The sequence below is a fragment of the Anopheles marshallii genome, chromosome 2, assembly GCF_943734725.1.
Source record: "Anopheles marshallii chromosome 2, idAnoMarsDA_429_01, whole genome shotgun sequence".
NCBI classification, from domain to species: domain Eukaryota; kingdom Metazoa; phylum Arthropoda; class Insecta; order Diptera; family Culicidae; genus Anopheles; species Anopheles marshallii.
In genome coordinates, this window is record NC_071326.1 from 29,009,620 (window position 1) to 29,028,182 (window position 18,563).

Sequence of the window (18,563 nt, forward strand, 5' to 3'; positions counted from 1 at the left end):
CCACATAACCTCAACCTCCAGCCCTTTCCAATCATTGCAATTTCATCGACCGGCACACAAACGAAACGACGACCAAATTGAAGAAGAGAAGAGGAAAAAACTACATCTAACCCCCCTAAAACACTCGTCACACACGCGGGGACAACAGTACATGTTACCGCTTCGTTCCTTGTTGACTGTGGACGGACGTTATGGCAGACGTCCTCCAAATAAAATAAAAAAACAAGCGATTCCTCAAACGATGTGAAAGGTGGAAACAGATGATAGTGCGAAGAACTTCAGTCCCCCTGTAACCCCGAACGATGTGTGTGATGCAATGCAATTCCCGGCGGTATGGGTAGGCCAGTATTGGCACCGCATCACACATCTGTGTGTGTTTGTGCTTGGTGATCGCTAGCAGTAATTCATCCCACGTGTTTATCCCGTTTCGATACCCTCGTGAGCGTAAGACGCCCGCAGGGGCCAACCAACAAAAGAATTGGCGCGAAGAAACCGCGGTGGGGGCGTGGGGGGGAAAGATCGTCCCCGCACAGCACATCCAAAGGATGATGATTGCTTACGATTGCGTCATATCGGACCGATCTTAAAACTGGTCCCCGGGACGTGGAATAGTGTGTACCGCAGGAACCTCCATATAACAGGCTGCCAACAGCATTTTCCTACCGTTCGCCGATGGACTACAGCATCTTCGCGTCGGGTTCTCCTCACACTCACTTTATTTGATTGTTTTTACAGTTCTGTACATTAAAGCTGCTCCGAAGCATCTGGAGCTGAGCAGATTCCAAGGTCTCCTTAGTTTTGGGGGACACCGCATAGACAACACTCGATGAGTTTTCAACAACGCCACACATTTGAAGACTGTTTCATGACGTCTCGACAGTTGAAGCCCCTGCTGATTCCGCTGCAGGTATTGCGGCCACGGTTACTGGTTCGCCTCCCCCCTTTTTTGGCCGGTGTGTTATGCGATCCATTTTCGGAACCGTGAAATACACATTTTCCCACCTTTGGGTTCCTGGTCTTTTTTTCTTGGCAACGCGCACTTTGCAATTCGTACCGCTTGTCGTCGTTACAGCAGTACAAAAAAAAAGGAAACAGTTGGGTCGGGTCCGCGATGATCCACTTTTGCCATAGGTCATGAAACAAAACGCAACATAAAACAATGGAACGTACGCGTCCCGTGGGGAGGGTGGGGGCTCTCTCGCTCGATCCATGATGATGGATCGCATTGAATTGGCTGGCATTTCCCCGTACGCGTGCAGTAACAGCAGAACGTAACCTTACCACCGCGACTGATAAACCCGTTCCGAAAGTGGTCCTCCGGCACTTCGCGACGGGTCGGGTTGGTTGTACCCCTTTTGTTTTACAGCGTGTACTTTTTCCCGAACGCGAACCCGTGACATTTTTCGGGTGTAAACGTAGCTCACGCTTTAAAGGGCTAGATAAACCAACCATTTAAGGTGTGCCTTCTTTCCTTGGCAAAACAGTAATTTTTCAGTGCAATACGGCGCATTTGAGTCATGCTTGCTAATATGGACAGCAGCACACGATGTAATCGGTTCATGACAATTTAGTGCGATGGTGTGAAACGGGACACACAATCTGCAAACAATGCGGTGTTTGTATAGAAGATTGCTCCAACCGGACTGGCACTAATCACCCTCGCGTAACGATAATAACGATGGCAATATAAAGATGAGACGTTCTACTGGTGATCGCAGTCTTTACGAGAGGACTTCTTTTCCCATGCTTCTTTTCTTTGACCGAGTAGATAACCTTCGTAGGGACAAACCTTCCAGAAGGCAAGACCTTACCGAACCACCACCCGGACTAAAATCTCCTTGAGTTACTTGTACCGGTACACCCACAAGGGTATTAGGCGCCGAAATAGTAGGTCTTCTTCGAACGTCCAAACGGTACCACACTGTTAGCATTTGGTTAATGTTTCAGGCGTTTAGGGCTCAGTTGGTCAGTCTATTGAGACCCTCCTCCCACCTCTGGTGCTGGTCTACAAGCATAAAAAAGTTGCTATAGCTAAGACACTGCGACTTCTTATCACTTTTAAGAAATTAAGTTTCGCGTAGCTGCTTATGTGACACCTGATCATATTTCATTTCACATTTAGAATCTCTTACTTCGGTAAATGTACCATACGCCATAACTCTGATGTACAGCGCCATAATTAAACAACCCAATAGTGTTCGGTTAATCTGATTCATTTTTTATGAATTTGAATGAATCTACATTTTAAAGATTCGTGATGCCGCCATAATTTCACCAAGCGCTATCGTGACGTCTGACGATTGAGGCTGAGACTGTAGGAAGCTTCCATATGAATTCGGTACTCACGTAGCCCTGCCCTGTTCCGTGCATGATTTTTTCCGGAGATTTGGAAATCTCGCTTGATTTGCGGAGCTATTTCATCTTGTGGATCTTATCTTCTTGTAAATGTAACAAGCATAGCCTCACCACCGTTTGCTTGATATCTCTTCGAAGTTTTTTTTTTTTTTTTTTTCGTTAGACCGTATCGACTTATTTTACCACGTAGCCGGATAGTCAGTCCTTGCTACGGGGGATTGGCCCGGATGGGATTTTGGTCCAGTCCGTTCGTGTGAAGACCGGCACCGCTACCATCATGCCACCGGGCCGCCCCATCTCTTCGAAGTTATCATGGATATTTCGTACCACACTAACCAACAATGAGGTCGATATTCACTTTAGCGCCAACTTAATCGAAAATCTTCTTACAGACCCTCTCGCACTGTTTCGGAACTTTCTATCCCTACAATGAAACAAAATCCACCCGTTTTAATACGACAAACATTTTAATAGAAAAAAGATCGGCCAAACTCTCTGTCTTCTGGACGCTGCGTAGTCTCCCCCTCTCTCTTCTTTCCGTTTCGCTGAGATTGTTGTCGCTCAATACGTATACGCGCATTGTACCGCCGCTTTCGATCTAAATATTATCGATTGTGTATAAATTTCATGTTTAAAAAATCGCCTCCGCTTTGTACCTTGCTTCGTCGAGTGTGCGCGACGAGTTATTTTTACATAACCGTGTGTAGTTGTCCGGTTTGTTTATTTGCTCTAAGGGAACAGCTGTGTATATAAGTGGGGCTCTCGGAAAACCCTGCTTATAGGGGTAAAAGTTTGTTTTCTGTTAATTCGACATGTAAATATTATTAACTCTTGAAAATCATCTTCTACGGGCTGAAATGTACATGTTCCGAAGACTTCCTTAATTAAGCATTTCCCTACTGCTCATCCTTTTGTTAGTCGTATGTGACACATTCCTTTGTTGTAATGACGTTCCTTTTACCCTTTACACGGTGGTAAAATTGTACGGTGTACAGACGCTACTAAAACATAAAGGAGCAAACGTAACTTGGCAAATATGAAAATGTCAAAATAGTAACAGGGTAACCATCTTGAAATGTCCTACTAAACCACACAAATAGTCCCTGTTCGTTACCCTCATCCATTGCTTGCTGTAGTATCATGTTCACAACATTGCCAAACGCTCAACCTTCATTTCACTCAGCTAACAACTGCTATATCTATTATAGTACTTCTACTACCCTGTAGAGCTTTTGTGTATTGTTCCAACTTCATGGACAACTTGCGGTGCGCTTCGTCATTGTGGTCAATTTTTTTCATTTTGGGGGGAAAGTTCAATGAACCTAAACACTAACCTACGATGGCAATACCTAACATTTGTAAACAGTGATAGTTTCATTTTGTTTCACACACATCATCTTTATCCTGAACTGGACAATATCTTTCCGTAAACTCGCACACAACTGCTGCTAAATCAGTAAAACGCATTCCCCCTGTTCAGATGAAATGCTAATTGCCTCACCCCCCCACTGGAAACTCTAGTTATTATCGGTCAAATGTTGTTTTTTTAATCAAATTTCAACAAAATGAATATTAGATAGTAAATCTAGAATAAGGCACACGCAAAACCGATGCGTGCGCTAGGCAAAGAAAATGAAAATAATTGTGAAAACAATGAGAAATCTTTCAAATTTGAACTGCTACTATAACCGGGATGATAAGCTACCCTTGTTTCCTAATTGTACCAACCAGCTGACATCATTTCCTGTCCCTCTGCTCACATCACATATCACCCTGACCCAAAGGCTGAGAGCTAAACCTACCGTATGGTGCCCTGTGCAAAACGTTACTTGCAGCAGCAGTTCAATGTAGAAACAAACGGTTAACGATACGCTACCAACCACTCAAAATAAAAACATCTACTTGAATTCGGATTATTCCGGTGTCGCTGTTGTCGGCTCTATAGTGGTCGCTGTTGCTTCACTCGCAACGATCTTTGTTTCGACTTGAAGTAAGAAAAAAAAATAACAGTACCATAAGTATATGCGGTGAATCAATTTTACATTCTACTAATTCCGTAACACTTACCTTCAACAGGTGAGACGACTTTTTCGACAACCTTAGCATCCGTTACATTATTCACCGTGATATCTTTGTCGTTCTTAGCAGCAGCGCTGTCATTTTCTTTCACTTTTGTGTCCTCGGTAGCCGGAGCTGGTTCGACAACGGTTGAATCGTCTTTAACAGGAGCTGTGGTATCTGGTTGCTTGTCATTCTCCAGACACATCTTCTCCACTTCATCAGACTGAGCTACTTCCGGTTCTGTAGACTTTTCCGAGGTGGTGTTCGTATTGCTTCCATTGCTTTCACAAACAGCTTCGACTACTACTTCCTCCTTGTTAGTATCGTCCGATTTCTTTTCATTAGTTTGATTTTCCAATCGAACTTCCTTTTTTTCTTCCTGAACTTCGTCCGTTTCCATTGCTTCTTGGGTTTTGTTCTCTTCCAAACATTCCTTATTTGGTGCGTCGACTGTTGTTTTCTGAACCTCCTCTACTTTCGCCGGAACACAGTCGTTCACTTGCCCTTTGACCGGCTCTTCTTCCTTTGCAACAGCATCTTCCGCCGGTTCAGTTACACTAGCCATAACCGTATCATCTTCGGTGTCTTTAACGTCCTCTTTCTTGTCAGACAGTACCTCCTCCTCTTTGGCATTGTCTTCCTCCTTCAGATCGTTTTCTTTTACATTCTCGTCCTTATCCTCCGTATCCTTTGAATCTGTGACATCGGATTCCGTGGTTTTCCCAGCATCGTCATTCTCCCCAACGGCAGATGCTGCCTCAGAATATTCCTTCGGCAACGTCGGGTCCATTAGCACCAACAACCGTTTGCCTTGCATTCCACCACGCTTTTTTGGAGTGGTTGCGGTGGTCGGAGATTTGGAATCTTCCGCCGGCTTCGAAGTGGCCGCTCCTCGTGCACGCTTTGTCGGTGGGGTAGCAGGTGTGGTAGTCGGTGTAGTGCCACGTGCGCTGGAACGGGTACGTCGACGCCCGTCTTCCATGTCCATCGAAACGCCTAGCGTTTTCATAAGTTCTTCACTTTCCTTTTTAAATGCGTCCACCGCTTTCCGTTTTGGTGTGCGTTTTGTCTGCAATTAGAAAAAATAATGTTACTTTCTACTGTTCCTCAGACAAACGCATACACCTAATAAACTATTTCCCAATGGTAGATGGTTTGAAGAAATGTAACGACCAATTCGAAATATGATTGACTAATTGTGTTAAAATTTGTGGAAAAGAGCCTAAGTTGTTAGTTACTGGAAATACAGATTCCCCATAGGTGGCCACCTAATGTAGTAAAAATTTAACTAACCCCTTGGAACACACTGTACGCCCGTTATATTTTTCGCACAATGAGTTGCCCGCCTTTTTCAAAAACCTACGCTTGCTTCCAAGAAACGTTTCAAAACGCCGCTACGCTTTGAAATGTGGTCCCGTGTAGCGGAGACTATTTTCCCGCCTCCAATCGTCTGCACAAGCAAAACAAAACATCGCGCGTGCGCTGGTGTTAGTGATAGCCAACGATGTCGTCTCAACACACATCCACGATGCATGACGACAGGCGAATGGAGATGAATTTCATTCGCCGGTTAGAATTTCGTTTGTGTTAGATGCTTTTGATTCTAGCACCACACAGAATGGAATGAAGTATTAATTTCACAAAAAAAACACAATCCCGTATCTATTATGATATTAAATGTTCACACATAATAGCTATCGTAAATGCATCGTATCGTGTATCTGATTCCACCCTCTCGCACGTCTAAAAAAGCAGGCACGCAACCATCTCGAGCATCGCAACGTACACAATAATTACCAGAAGAGGCGATTACATTTTAGGAAAACATACCACTACATTGATACTCTACACAACGTGCTAACGAAACAACGCACGATCATGGTTGACCATGAATAAATGCAACTTCAATTAAAGTAGGCTTTGGCGATGTGAACTAACAAATTATGTAAAGTAACCGAGCTGCAGTAGAATTGCCACAACATACAACACGCGCACCATTTCCTAATATACTTTACACAATCACACATGTTAACCATGAACATGAAAATGTGATGCTAACATGAAATTCTTCTAAGAAAACTTGTGAAGCAGCCACCCGCTGGCTCCAAAAATACTGACACTCCATATAAAATAAGAACATACCAATTGCACGGTAAATACATTACCAACAGTTAATGCTCTTGTTTACAATTCATCGATGTAGGACATGCACACAATCGTTTTTCATCTTATCGTTACCATGCAACCATCGTACTGACGCGAGATTATGAACATAACCCTACTCCCACAATTTCAACACCGTCCACCGAACACTTACCGGCGTACCCACATTTGTGGCCTGCTGCTTCTCAACATCCTCTACCGGCTTGTCGTTTGCAACCAACGCTGTTGGGTCCACGTCCGATTCCGACATTTTCACCCGTCGACTATTCTCTGCCCTTCCCACGTCTTCCGTAGCAAAACCAACGTTATTGCAACTCGCGCGCCGCACAAACGGAGAATGCCTTGATTTTCTGCTAACCAACCGCTACGAAACGGACGAGGTATCGGCACTCAGTCAAGAGCGGTATAGACTAACGCCACAAACACACACACACGCACGCACACACAAACAATGGCTATATGCACGGCACCTCTGTGTCGTGTCGTGTCTTCGTCACCACACTAAGCTTCACGAATCAAATTGCTTGGTTTTCCACGAACTAACGAACGTACCCTCCGAACGCGATAGGCTTTGCTCGATATCAATTCAATAGCGAAAAGCCCGCCGGTTTTTTTACACGGAAGCGAACGATGCGAAGAGGTGCTCTGCTACTCTTGATGACTTTGTGTTTGCTTTTCACCACGAGATTTTTCTGCGAAAATGCTGGGCAAAGAGAAGCCATTAGTAAAATGTTTCATGCGAAATCTTCATGCCGCTGGTATGTTGTTACGAGGGAGCGTAGTGAAATTGGTTAAATTGTGCAAATTACCTTGAATCTGCTGGAAATTAGCGCAAAACTTGTACGGACGTGATCTACCCAGGAGCGTCTGATTTGGTATGATTCGATAAAAAAAATGTAACGTCAAACTGACAGCGGCTCTTTGTTTGTCGGGGGGTAGGAAAGCTTCCCAAAGGATTTAAATCCGGCCTGCGAGAACTACCCAAAAATGGCCTTGCATTATCCTGATACAAGGAAAACATATTGCTATGTGCATTCTAAATACACATAAACATGCACTGCAATATACGCCCAACATTGCGAAGGGAAAATTCATCACTTCCCAACGGCACCGAAACCGGCAACGCTTCGTTCGCCGGCAACGCGTTTTTCCGTTTTGACAGCAACGCTTCATTTTGCCGCTTGTCAAGCGGGAAATTGTTTTCGTTTTTTTGTATGAAAGGACGATCCCCAAACGGGAAGCGCATATTTAGTAAAAATTGGAGCTACATTTAAGGCATATCCTACAGATAACGATAAAGCTCGCGGAAGCTTACAGTGCGTATAGTATAGATTACTGAAGACAGGTACGGGCGTACGGGTCTCTATCCACCATGGAGAACCTACTGCGCGGCTCGTCCAGCTTCAGCGAAGCTGCTATGCTATTCACCGATGAAAAGATAGCCAATGCAAGAACGAAGGTAACTGCAGCACATTCGGATGTGGTTGGAAACGGTTAGGATGTGGTTTAATCTACATTATGCTTTTCCCTATCTAGATCGTTGAAGCACTGGATAATACGCAAACTGCAGCTGTCCCACAGAAGTGTGAAATCATTGCAAAAGTACAGGAACTCTTGCTGCACACGGACGTGGAGCTGTTGCACGAATTTCTCGACGATATACTGGTGCTCGCTCATGATAAGGCCGCCGACGTGCGGAAAGCGATTGCCGGTTTCATCGAGGAAGTCTGCAAGCAGCACATCGATACACTTCCGAAGGTGGTGGACACGTTGTTTACCCTGCTGCGAGACTTAGCTCCCATCGTAACGAAGCGCGTTATTCAAGGCTGTGGTTCAATCTACCGGTTGGCGATACAGTGGTTCTGCCAGCTAGACGATATATCCGAGGAGGTGGAACAAGCGTGGACTAAAATGGTCCTGATAAAGTCCTACATCCTGGACAAGATCGATGACGATAACGATGGCATACGGACGAATGCGATCAAGTTTCTCGAGGGTGTGGTGATACTGCAAACCTACCCGGACGAGGATAGTGTCAAGCGCCCGAACGATTTCTCGCTCGCCGATGTACCGCTCACGATGAAGCAGATCCGTCGGCGCAAGCTGGAAGACGAATCGACCAGGATCTTCGATGTACTGTTAACGTTTCACGCTGCGTCACACATTTCCTCGGTTAATCTGATTGCCTGTACCGGTGCGCTGTGCACCATTGCGAAGCTGCGCCCATCCAAGATGACGCGTGTGGTCGAGGCGCTCAAGCACCTCCATTCGAACCTACCCCCAACACTGACCAACTCACAGGTTAGTTCGGTGCGCAAGAACTTGAAGATGCAGTTTCTGAACCTGCTGAAACATCCGGCCAGCTTTGAGCATCAGGCAACGATCGCCCAGATACTGGTCGATCTGGGTGCATCGAACGGTGAGATAACGCGTGCCATTCCGAAGATGGACAAAAAGGAACAGCAGCGACGTGCGAAACGGGCATTGGAAAACTCGATGGCATCCCAGCTGGCAGCGAAGCGTGCCAAATTGGATGGACAGATGAAAAAAGACAAGGACGACGGTGAGATGCGCGATCAGCCACGCACCATGGAGATCGACTACGACGAGTTAAACGAACAGAAAAACCGTTCCAACAAACAGAACGAGCAGTTTCTTGTTGATGTGCTTCAAAGTTCGGATCTGGTCTCACAGCTGGTCATTACCAACATGGACAAACTCACGGAACAAATGCTGCAAAACGCGAAACCCGCGGCAGTGCTATCGGTGGAGCAATACATTCAGAAGATCGCGCAAACTTTAGCCGTCCAAATGAGCGAGGTAAAGGTCGGCCCCGGTGCGAACGCCTTCACGAAGGATCCACCGATGAAGGTGCGCATCAGCGATGAGGAGGAAAAGAATATTATCCTTTCGGGCAAACGAAAGCTTGGCGGTCCATCTGCAGAACGAGCCTCGACACCGACCACCGGCGATCAGGCGGATGATGATCTGCCGGAAGGTGCGGGTGATGAGGACGAGGACGATGAAGCGCTTTCCGAGGAAGATCGCAAAAAGCTGGAAGCAACACGTAAGCTCCGAGAGACACTGGAACGCGTCAAGGGTGGTGCGGCGGGTGGTGCTGGTGAACCGAAGCAACGACAGCGCATAAAAATGTTGAAATTGCAGGAAATCACAAAACCCCTCCCAAAGGCCACCAAGGAAACGTTCCTCATCGATGCCGTGGTGCGAATACTGAAGGCGGAACGGCAGGCCCTGGTCGGTGGGGTTAGTACCCAACGGCATCGCATAATTACGGCGTTCGGGTCGTCATTTGTTAATCCCGTGCGGGACGTGATCATGGAGCACATTCTGGAGGATTTGCCCAAGCGTATCGAACTGGCGTTCTCGTGGATCTTTGAGGAGTACGGCCTCATGCAGGGGTTTACCCGCTATACGCACGTCAAGCACGACAATGGACCACAGTATCCGTACACGCAACTGCTCGTGCGACTCGTCACGAACATAATCGATCGTCCTAAGGAAACGTTCCGCCCGAAGGAATCACTGCTGAAGCGGCTCTATCTGGAGGCTCCGATGCTTCCGCAAGAACTGATCGACATATTGGTGCGCATGTGCGAGCTGGAAGAGCTGGCCGACTGTGGAATGCAGATCGTGAAGGATTTGCTCATCCGTCGACCACCAAGGGAACGGCAGTATTTGGACATTCTGCTCAAGTATGCGTACTACGAAAATGGAACGATACGCGATAAAGCGATCGAGTACGTAATGAACGTGTTTGCCGTCCATCGCATTATGACGGAGCAGATCGAGCAGAGCGCACTCGCCTGGTTGGCGTATCTGGAGCATGAGAACCCAACCGAATCGATGTTCGCGCAGGAGTACGGACGGGCGGAACATCCGCGCACGTGGACGGAAGAGTTGGCCAAAGTTTGTCTCGGGCTGTTTCTGGAAGTTATGGTGTACGATCAAACGCTGCTGATGCGCTTCTCGGAGGTGTACATTAAGGCCACGTCGGAGATGAAGCGTGCCGTGATACGGGCAATCGAAGGCCCGATACGGAAGATTGGTTCGGAAAGTGAGCAACTGTTGCGACTGATCGAACAATGTCCCAAGGGATCGGAAACAATCATTATACGCATTATCTACATACTCACGGAGAAATGTAAGGCACACGTTTTTTTTTCAACCGTTCAATATATTAACGATCGTTACTTTCCTTTTGTAGCGCTTCCCTCAGCGGATCTTGTGGATCGTGTCCGAACACTGCACCAAACGAAGGTGTCTGATGTGCGATTGCTTATACCGGTTATAAATGGCTTGACGAAGAAGGAAATCCTTAACGCGCTGCCCAAACTCATCAAACTGAATCCGGGCGTTGTGAAGGAAGTGTTTAACCGGCTGCTAGGAATCGGTGTCGAGTACGGTACCGCCGAACTGCCACTGAATCCGGTCGAGTTGCTTGTAGCACTGCACACGATCGAAACGAGCAAGGTGGAGCTGAAGTTCATCGTAAAAGCAACCTCCCTATGCTTGGCCGAGAAGGAAGTGTACACGCAGGATGTGCTTGGTAGTGTCATGCAGCAGCTAGTGGAAATTGCACCCCTACCAACATTGCTCATGCGTACGGTCATACAATCGCTAACGCTTCATTCCCGACTGTCCGGATTCGTGACGAATTTGTTGCAGCGGCTCATACTGAAGCAGGTCTGGAAGCAGAAGGTAGTTTGGGACGGTTTTCTCAAATGTGCCCAGCGGCTAACGCCGCAAAGCCTGGGCATACTGATACAATTGCCTGCCCAGCAGCTACAGGACGCTATCACGATTTGTCCCGAGTTTCGCGAACCAATGCTGGAACATGCGCGCGAAATTATGGAGCACCAGATTGGTCACGTGTCGCAACAGGTGATGGATGTGCTGCTCGGCATATCACCGTACTCTACGACGGAATCTTCCGATCTGCAAGTTGTGGTACGTTGAAGAGTGCATGTGCTCTGTTACAAACGGAATTCCCCATGGATTCGCAAGAATGTTAGCAATTAATCTGCCTTTTCATCCCACAGGGCAACTACAGTGAAGATGCACCGATGTCCTCGCACTTGCCAGTAAAAATAAAGCTTGAAAAAGATGCCGATCCTCCGGTTACCCCGACAACAGCACCCCAAGGCAAAGAGTAAATGAGTAAATTCCCGACCAAATAGCCACGTTTCTCTACCATCTTCAAACAGTTAAAAATCAGAAAACCAATAGTCAATGTTCACAAAAATAAATGTATATTTTACATTAAAAGTGTACAACGCATCATCTATGGTACATCCTTTTGCCCGAGGAAAGGCCGATCGCCTAACATCGGCACGGGAGAAAGAGAATAGGGAAATCGGTATAAAAGTATAATACTAACAAGGAACCACAACGTTATCATTAATCGGCGCAAGTCGTGCTCTATCCACCCCCGGCACTGGTACCATTGTCCGGCATCCGGCACAACTTCGTGCACAGCACGCTGGCCTTGTTCAGCATTTCCGTCACCGTCGACAGGACCTTCTGCCATTCGAGCATTTCATCGTTGTACCGAGACTCCTGCTGCTGGAAGATCGTCAACCAATCGTTGCGCGTTCGGACACTCTTGGCAAGCAGCAGCGAGTCCAGCTCCTCACTGTTGTCTAGCCGTGACATCCGCTCCATATCTTCCATCTGTAGCAGCTTCGTGTAGAGTGTCGTGTTGACCACGATCAGTACGAGCAGCATGATGGCAACCAACCACCGGTAGCCGGATTTCGACGCCTTCCGTGGCACTCCGCCAACCGTTGCCGTCGGTACCCGAATCGGTTTCACTTTGGTATGATCCGCTATGATGAGCGTTTCCTCAATCACCTTGTTCTGGGTGTGTACACTGCGGCGCGTACGTCTGCCCTTACTCTTGGCCGGCGGAATGCAGTACTCGCTCTGCAGATTCCGCAACAGCGAGGTGTAGAAATCTTCCAACCCTACCCAGGTGTTCTTCTCTATGAATCCCTTCACAAAGCCAAAGATCGACTTCCGATAGTGGACCTGTGCGTGTACCGAAAACACCGTATGGTTGTCGACCGTGCGTGACATACAGTAGTGTTGCGTTACGTAGAAACTGTCCGCGTACGGAATACCACCCTGCACCGCGGTCACATCGATCGCGTACAGCTGACCGGGCAGGGAACATTTGCGCATCACCTGCGTCTCGGTGACGTGGGCATTTTTCGGTCCGATCGTTTGCGTAATGGCTATCGTAAGCGTTACCACACGCTCCTTCAGACCGTCCTTGTTCAGCTTCCACTCGCCCGGTACCATGTCGGTCGTTTTGCGCACCTCGTGAAACTCCATCAGGAACTTGGAGCGGGAAAACAGCAGCTCAAACAGCACGTCCACATTGATCGGCAGGATGGTGTGTACGAGCTGGCGGCCACTGTGCAGCGAATCACATTCGGCCGTGTTCGGTGGTTCCGTCTTTTCCGGTTCCTCATCCGTAGTGTCGGACGAATCCGTGGCCAATCGTTCCGCAGGTGATGAAACCATTTTCGCTCGTTTCCAGTTTACTTTGTTTTTTCTCGCTGGATAATCCCCTAGCAAACACCTTACACGCACAACCACAACCCGGTGGTCTTCCGCTGGAACGGTCCGTTTCACTCTCGATGCAAGAAATGACCGATTGTGATCGATAGCATTGAACAGGTCCGATGATTCAAGAGCGATTATCGACAAGAAAAAAGAGCACCCGAAATTGATAACATTGTTTTGTGTCATCTGTTTCGACGCGTGCACTGACAGCTGCCGGCTGTATGTGTGCGTGAGGGGCAATTTTTGACATTTTGGTTTGTTGTTCTCCAGCGGTGTGTTTGCACATTATTGCGTAGGAAAAAAACACAGGTTTGGATTCTGGATTACATATGACCTAGTCGAAGTCAAATGAGGAAGTTTACCGCAGAATACGAAAATATGGAATTGAACGAAAGCAAGCTATCTACTAAAACTAAAACTAAAAAGGATTCAGGATTGAATGTAAGATCAATGTGACAAAGACCAAGGTCCTGCTTGCCGGAGGTCATGATCCGTCTGTGACCTATGTCCCTCTGTGGTCACTGTCCGTCTGTGAAGTACAGCATCAGCAGACGACGACATCCTCGAGGTAGATGTGGAGATATCAAGCACCGAATTCTGGCGGCTCATGGATATCGTGGGGTTATAAAAAACTTCAACAGTCATCAAGGTACGAAATCCAGCATTTAACAACACTATTTCCGAACGGCGAATGTTGCTGAATATCTTGGCTGAATTTGGAAGCAGAGTAGATTTGTCGTCGTGACTGCCCTGGGCCAAGAAGTACTAGCCGGAACATCTAGTTCATTTTGTTCCATCGGAATCTACCGCCAAGCCACCCGGTTATTTCAAGAATTCCACCTGCCATTCCCATCTAATTCGGCTTTACTTCTCACGTCCGGTACACGCTGAGATTCCTTACCAATGTTTTCAACAATTCATTTGTGGTTTTATTATTTCATTCTTCGTTTGCCGTAGAACAAACTGTGTTTTTTGTTGTTTCTAGCAAAATACTTTTTCGCGAATGATTCTCTTCCTATTTCTCGAACACGTTTCATACTCGCTTAGTCATTACACGGTGTTTATCACTTTCTCCATAATGGTTCCGTTGCTCCCAATTCTTCAACGCGCTACCGATGCCGATCCTAAACACAATGAAATCAATCATAAAGTCTACGTAACAATGGAATAACTTACTCTACAAAAAAAAGCACTACTAAACTTAAATGCAAACCTACCAAACCGATTACTAAAGCGGACAGAAAATAGCACGCACGTTTCGTCTACCTAACATAGTCTAACGATCGGGGATTACTATTTAAAGTTGGGAAAAGGGATGTAACAAACATATAAACATAAAAAAATATTCTCCTAACTGGTTAACTGATTGCAGCTGCAGGTTCCGCGATCCTGGCGGAAGGAAATGCACCGTAATATTGCCAAGCGAATCTTCGCTTCCGAAGACTAGATTCAGTGATAACGAATGAGCAAAAAAAAAAAAAAACTGATAAACTGAACAAACTACCCACTAGCAGAAGCTAAGCGTCTGCTGTATGTCGAATAAATACTAACAAAAGAAGGTATGTGCACCTTACGGCTGTGATTTCCTATCGCTTGCTTCTAGTTCATCTCATATAGGTTGTGGCTTCCCTTCCAATACTTTATCACTTACGCTTAACTAAACACTAGCAATCGTTTGCCCCGCGATTGGGCTCTGTTTGCTGACTTTTCCGCTTAAGCCATTAAGTGTGCGCTTTAATGTACGTGCTGGTGCGGTTCAAAATGCGTGAGAATTGTTATGCTTGATTAACACGATGTCCCGATGTGACCAAGTTAATCGGCGTCGATTGAAAATCATATGCGCAAACGAAACCTATAGTATGCACTTCCGTTCGTGGTGCTTGTTTATCGCACCCAGTAAATAATAATTTAACATAATCTAATCGAGCCCGCATAACGCTTTTCTGTTTTTGGTAAGTTCCTTTTCGCTTCTACGCTCTTAATCTTAGGCAACTTTGTAAGCTAGGACTTTGTGTTTGTGTGTGTGTGGCTTGTGTATCCTATTGTAGGCGATATTATATCAGTCACTCTTGTTTCCACGTCAAGAAATAAAAAAAATAAGCTGTGATGAGGCATGAATAGAACCGGGAAGACTGTCAGTATAGGAAAAGAGCAGTGAAAGATGAGAGGATAGCAACTGATGAAAAACATAGAAGGACTGAAGGCTCGTAAAGGAACAGCGCTGAACGCTAGGTGTACGGTGGGGAATGCACGCAAAAGCCATTCGAGTACTCTAATCTAGCGCAATGCCCTGTATCCACGAGCTGAGATCGCTGCTGTCCGATTCCATCACTATCTCCTGCGGAGAGTCAGGTGTCAGTAGGATCTGGGCCGCGGTTCGACCGCTCAGATAGGCACCGTGCACCGTGGAGTAGAAATTCGCATGCGTATGCTCACCGGCGAACAGAACCGAGGGCTACAAAGATCGTTTGACATTAATTGCAATTATAGTGTGTAGATGAACTCGCCACCTTACCTTCGACTGATGAGGACTCGAGTAGAGTGGCTGGGCAATGTTGTCGATATCGTCCTGCGAGGCACCAACAGCGATGGCAGTGTACGAGCCACGACTGAACTGTTGCTTCCGCCAGCTCGTGCACACGCACCGTTTCGGTTTCGGCACGAATGGGTCCTTTAGGAATTGGCGCAATATTTCCGTGCACCGTTCTGCTACGATCTCGTGCGATAGTGTCTCCATGTATTCAGCTTCCCGACCCGATATCCAACCGAGCAGCAGCGTATCGGAAACCTTCGAGAAGGAGTATATCTTTTTGTACCAATTGTCCTTTAACCACTGGCCGTCCTGTTCCTGCCCATCGGCCGCTTCCCCATCGTTTTCTTCCAATCCGTCCCATAGCAGCATAATTTCGCTGATGGTCGCATTCAGAAACGGTCGATCGTACTCGAGAAATATCTTATCCACCGTGCCAAACAGTAAACTGTCGATCGATTCGATCTTGTACTGTGGTAACGCCGGCACGAACAGCGTTTCGCTCTGCTCCTTTAGCACCCCCAATGGCAGGGTGCAGATCACATGATCCGCCTCGTAAACGGCTCCATTCTCACACTCCACCACTACATTTGCTGTGGATGATTTGATAATTCTTGCTGCTTCACCTGCTTTATGCTCGTCTGCCGAACCCTGCTGTGCATCGCCCGTTCCGACCGGTACCTCCGTCACGGTACGGTCCGAATCGTCCGACTCATTACCACCATCATCTTCGTCCTCTTCCAGAATCGTACCACCGGCGCTTGCTGTCATTGCGGACGCACTGGCACGCAGGGCCGCTTTCCGTTTCCAGTGAATGCGTCGCACCGGACACGATAGTACGATATTTTCGTTTGGCAGATTGTCACACAGCGGTTTCAGGATCGAGCTATACCCGGACGGCAGCACAATGTTGCCGCCCTGCAGCTCCGTGTAGCTACCAAGCTCGAGCAGATCGATCTCGTCCATACTATGGCACCCGGTGATGCACGTTTCGCGTTTTAGCAGACAGTCGAATATGAGCTTACGCAGATGCTTTTCCTTCTGGCAATCGACGCCGTTCAGGTACAGCTCCACCTCCAGGTTTATGTGTTCGCCGACACTGTGAATGTCAGGCGGGGGCAGATACTGGCACAGGAAGTATTCCTCACAGCGGCGCAGAAAACAAACGTACGCTTCGTAGATTTCCTGCAGTATCTGAAACGGCACCTGCTTTCCATCCTCTGTCGCTGCTACCACCTTGTGTGGCTTTGGTATGTTGATAATGCTGATCAGTCCGTGCTGCATAGCTAGTTCGAACATTGGGTTGCCAAGCACACCATGAATCCAGTTGGCACCGAGCTCGATCTACAAAACAAAAGAAGACCGTTTCGAGACAAATCATTCTGGTGCCCACAATTGATTTCGATAATTTTCCTTATCTTTTACGCGACTTCGACCACTGTGCATGGAATCGTTATCATTGCAGTGAAAATGTTGCAACCTAATCGCCACGCAATCCGCAAACCCTTCATAAACATGCATATGATGAATCGATATCGATATGCAGCGGATCACTTACATAAGTAGGCGCAGGAAAATGCAACAAAAACAACCCGTTCCCGCCTGGCATGTATGCACGGTATGTTTACATAGCGCATTGGGTCTGGAGGGGAGAGTCACACACCGTACGACGTATCATTATGCTCACCTTCTGCGATCCCATATCGATCGAAACGATGCGACCACCGACACGGTTGCGCCCTTCGAGGATGAGAAAATCCGTGCAGCCGTTCTTCGTCAGGTGGTTCGCTGACGAGAGTCCTGCCATCCCGGCACCTACTATGATCACTTTGTGCTTACGCTTATCCTGCTGGTTCTTGTTCATCGTTTCGGCCGTCTTGTTGCTAGTTGTAGCTGCACCATCCTCACTCATGACTGTTTTCCCTTTTTTCCGACTGCCACTGGCTGGAGGTGGGAGAGGAAAGTTTTCACACCTCAGCACAGATCTTTTCCTTTCCACTATTGATCTTCGTCACGCCGGGAAACGTTTGTTTGCGGGACGCCGATGGTAAGGAAAACGGACACTCCCGGCGCTCCCGGGGGAATTCTTTTGCTGGTTAGATTGTCCCGTTCGGCACGCAAAGTGGCCAGAAAACCATTTGCGAACGCTTTTCGTCCGTAAACTTTCTCCGCAAGAGAACAACAACTGGAAACAACAATGTTGCCGTCACAGGTGACAACCAAAACAATGAAGGAGCATTTACACCGTGTATGATCCGGTACTTTGCGTAAGATTTCTCATTTTGACGTACAGGTGGCGCTACTGCACCAACAATCTTATCGTTTTTGTTTGTATTGGCTGATGGGGATAGCTGATCTACAGAAAAAGTGTTTGAGATATTTCATTGTACAACATTTAAGATTAAAGTGCATTTAAAAACTGAGCTTACACTTAAATCTTTAATACACCTCAAAGTACTTAAAAAGGTAGACCTTTTGGTACCATTTTCTTAGGCAGACCATTAATGGGGCTTTGAACATGGAAGCAATTTTTGCTTATCTCTTTTTAGAAATAAACATCAATCGTAACACCTATAAACATAATATAAGAACCAAAAAAATCAAATGAACTATACCGTAGAGTAAACCGCTCAGTGATCTACACACACCAATGCTCTTTATTTTTCACGATTCTATTGATTAATGTAGAAATCCCCGAATAAAAGAACGTGATCGCGTATCTACGCGTGTCTTGCGCATTACTCAAAGTGATTGCATTTCAAATTACTTTCAAGATGCTCAGAATAGAATTCTGACTCTGCACCTACTACCAGGAACTAGAAGAAACAGGAAAACCACCATAAACCATACGACTATTACTAGAATT

General features: G+C 46.7%; 4 protein-coding genes across 4 annotated transcripts; 1 reads left to right on the top strand and 3 right to left on the bottom strand.

The window, feature by feature from the left end:
• Positions 1-4,268: 4,268 nt before the first annotated feature.
• Positions 4,269-6,829, bottom strand: LOC128717819 (nucleolin-like). Its single transcript, XM_053811493.1, has 3 exons — positions 6,734-6,829; positions 4,423-5,485; positions 4,269-4,339 (listed from the first exon to the last, which is right to left on the bottom strand). Exons 1-3 carry the CDS (start codon positions 6,827-6,829, stop codon positions 4,269-4,271), a joined length of 1,230 nt encoding a protein of 409 aa, XP_053667468.1.
• Positions 6,830-7,951: 1,122 nt separating this feature from the next.
• LOC128708442 (symplekin) lies at positions 7,952-11,753 on the top strand. Its single transcript, XM_053803420.1, has 4 exons — positions 7,952-8,038; positions 8,116-10,741; positions 10,805-11,547; positions 11,640-11,753. The coding sequence occupies exons 1-4, from the start codon at positions 7,952-7,954 to the stop codon at positions 11,751-11,753; spliced, it is 3,570 nt and encodes a 1,189-aa protein (XP_053659395.1).
• Positions 11,754-12,018: 265 nt separating this feature from the next.
• Positions 12,019-13,125, bottom strand: LOC128707704 (protein Aster-B-like). Its single transcript, XM_053802663.1, has one exon. The coding sequence runs from the start codon at positions 13,123-13,125 to the stop codon at positions 12,019-12,021; it is 1,107 nt and encodes a 368-aa protein (XP_053658638.1).
• A 2,314-nt stretch (positions 13,126-15,439) lies between these two features.
• LOC128707269 (peroxisomal N(1)-acetyl-spermine/spermidine oxidase) lies at positions 15,440-17,609 on the bottom strand. The gene is made up of 3 exons (XM_053802220.1): positions 17,385-17,609; positions 15,683-17,041; positions 15,440-15,622 (listed from the first exon to the last, which is right to left on the bottom strand). The coding sequence occupies exons 1-3, from the start codon at positions 17,607-17,609 to the stop codon at positions 15,440-15,442; spliced, it is 1,767 nt and encodes a 588-aa protein (XP_053658195.1).
• Between the last annotated feature and the right edge of the window lie 954 nt (positions 17,610-18,563).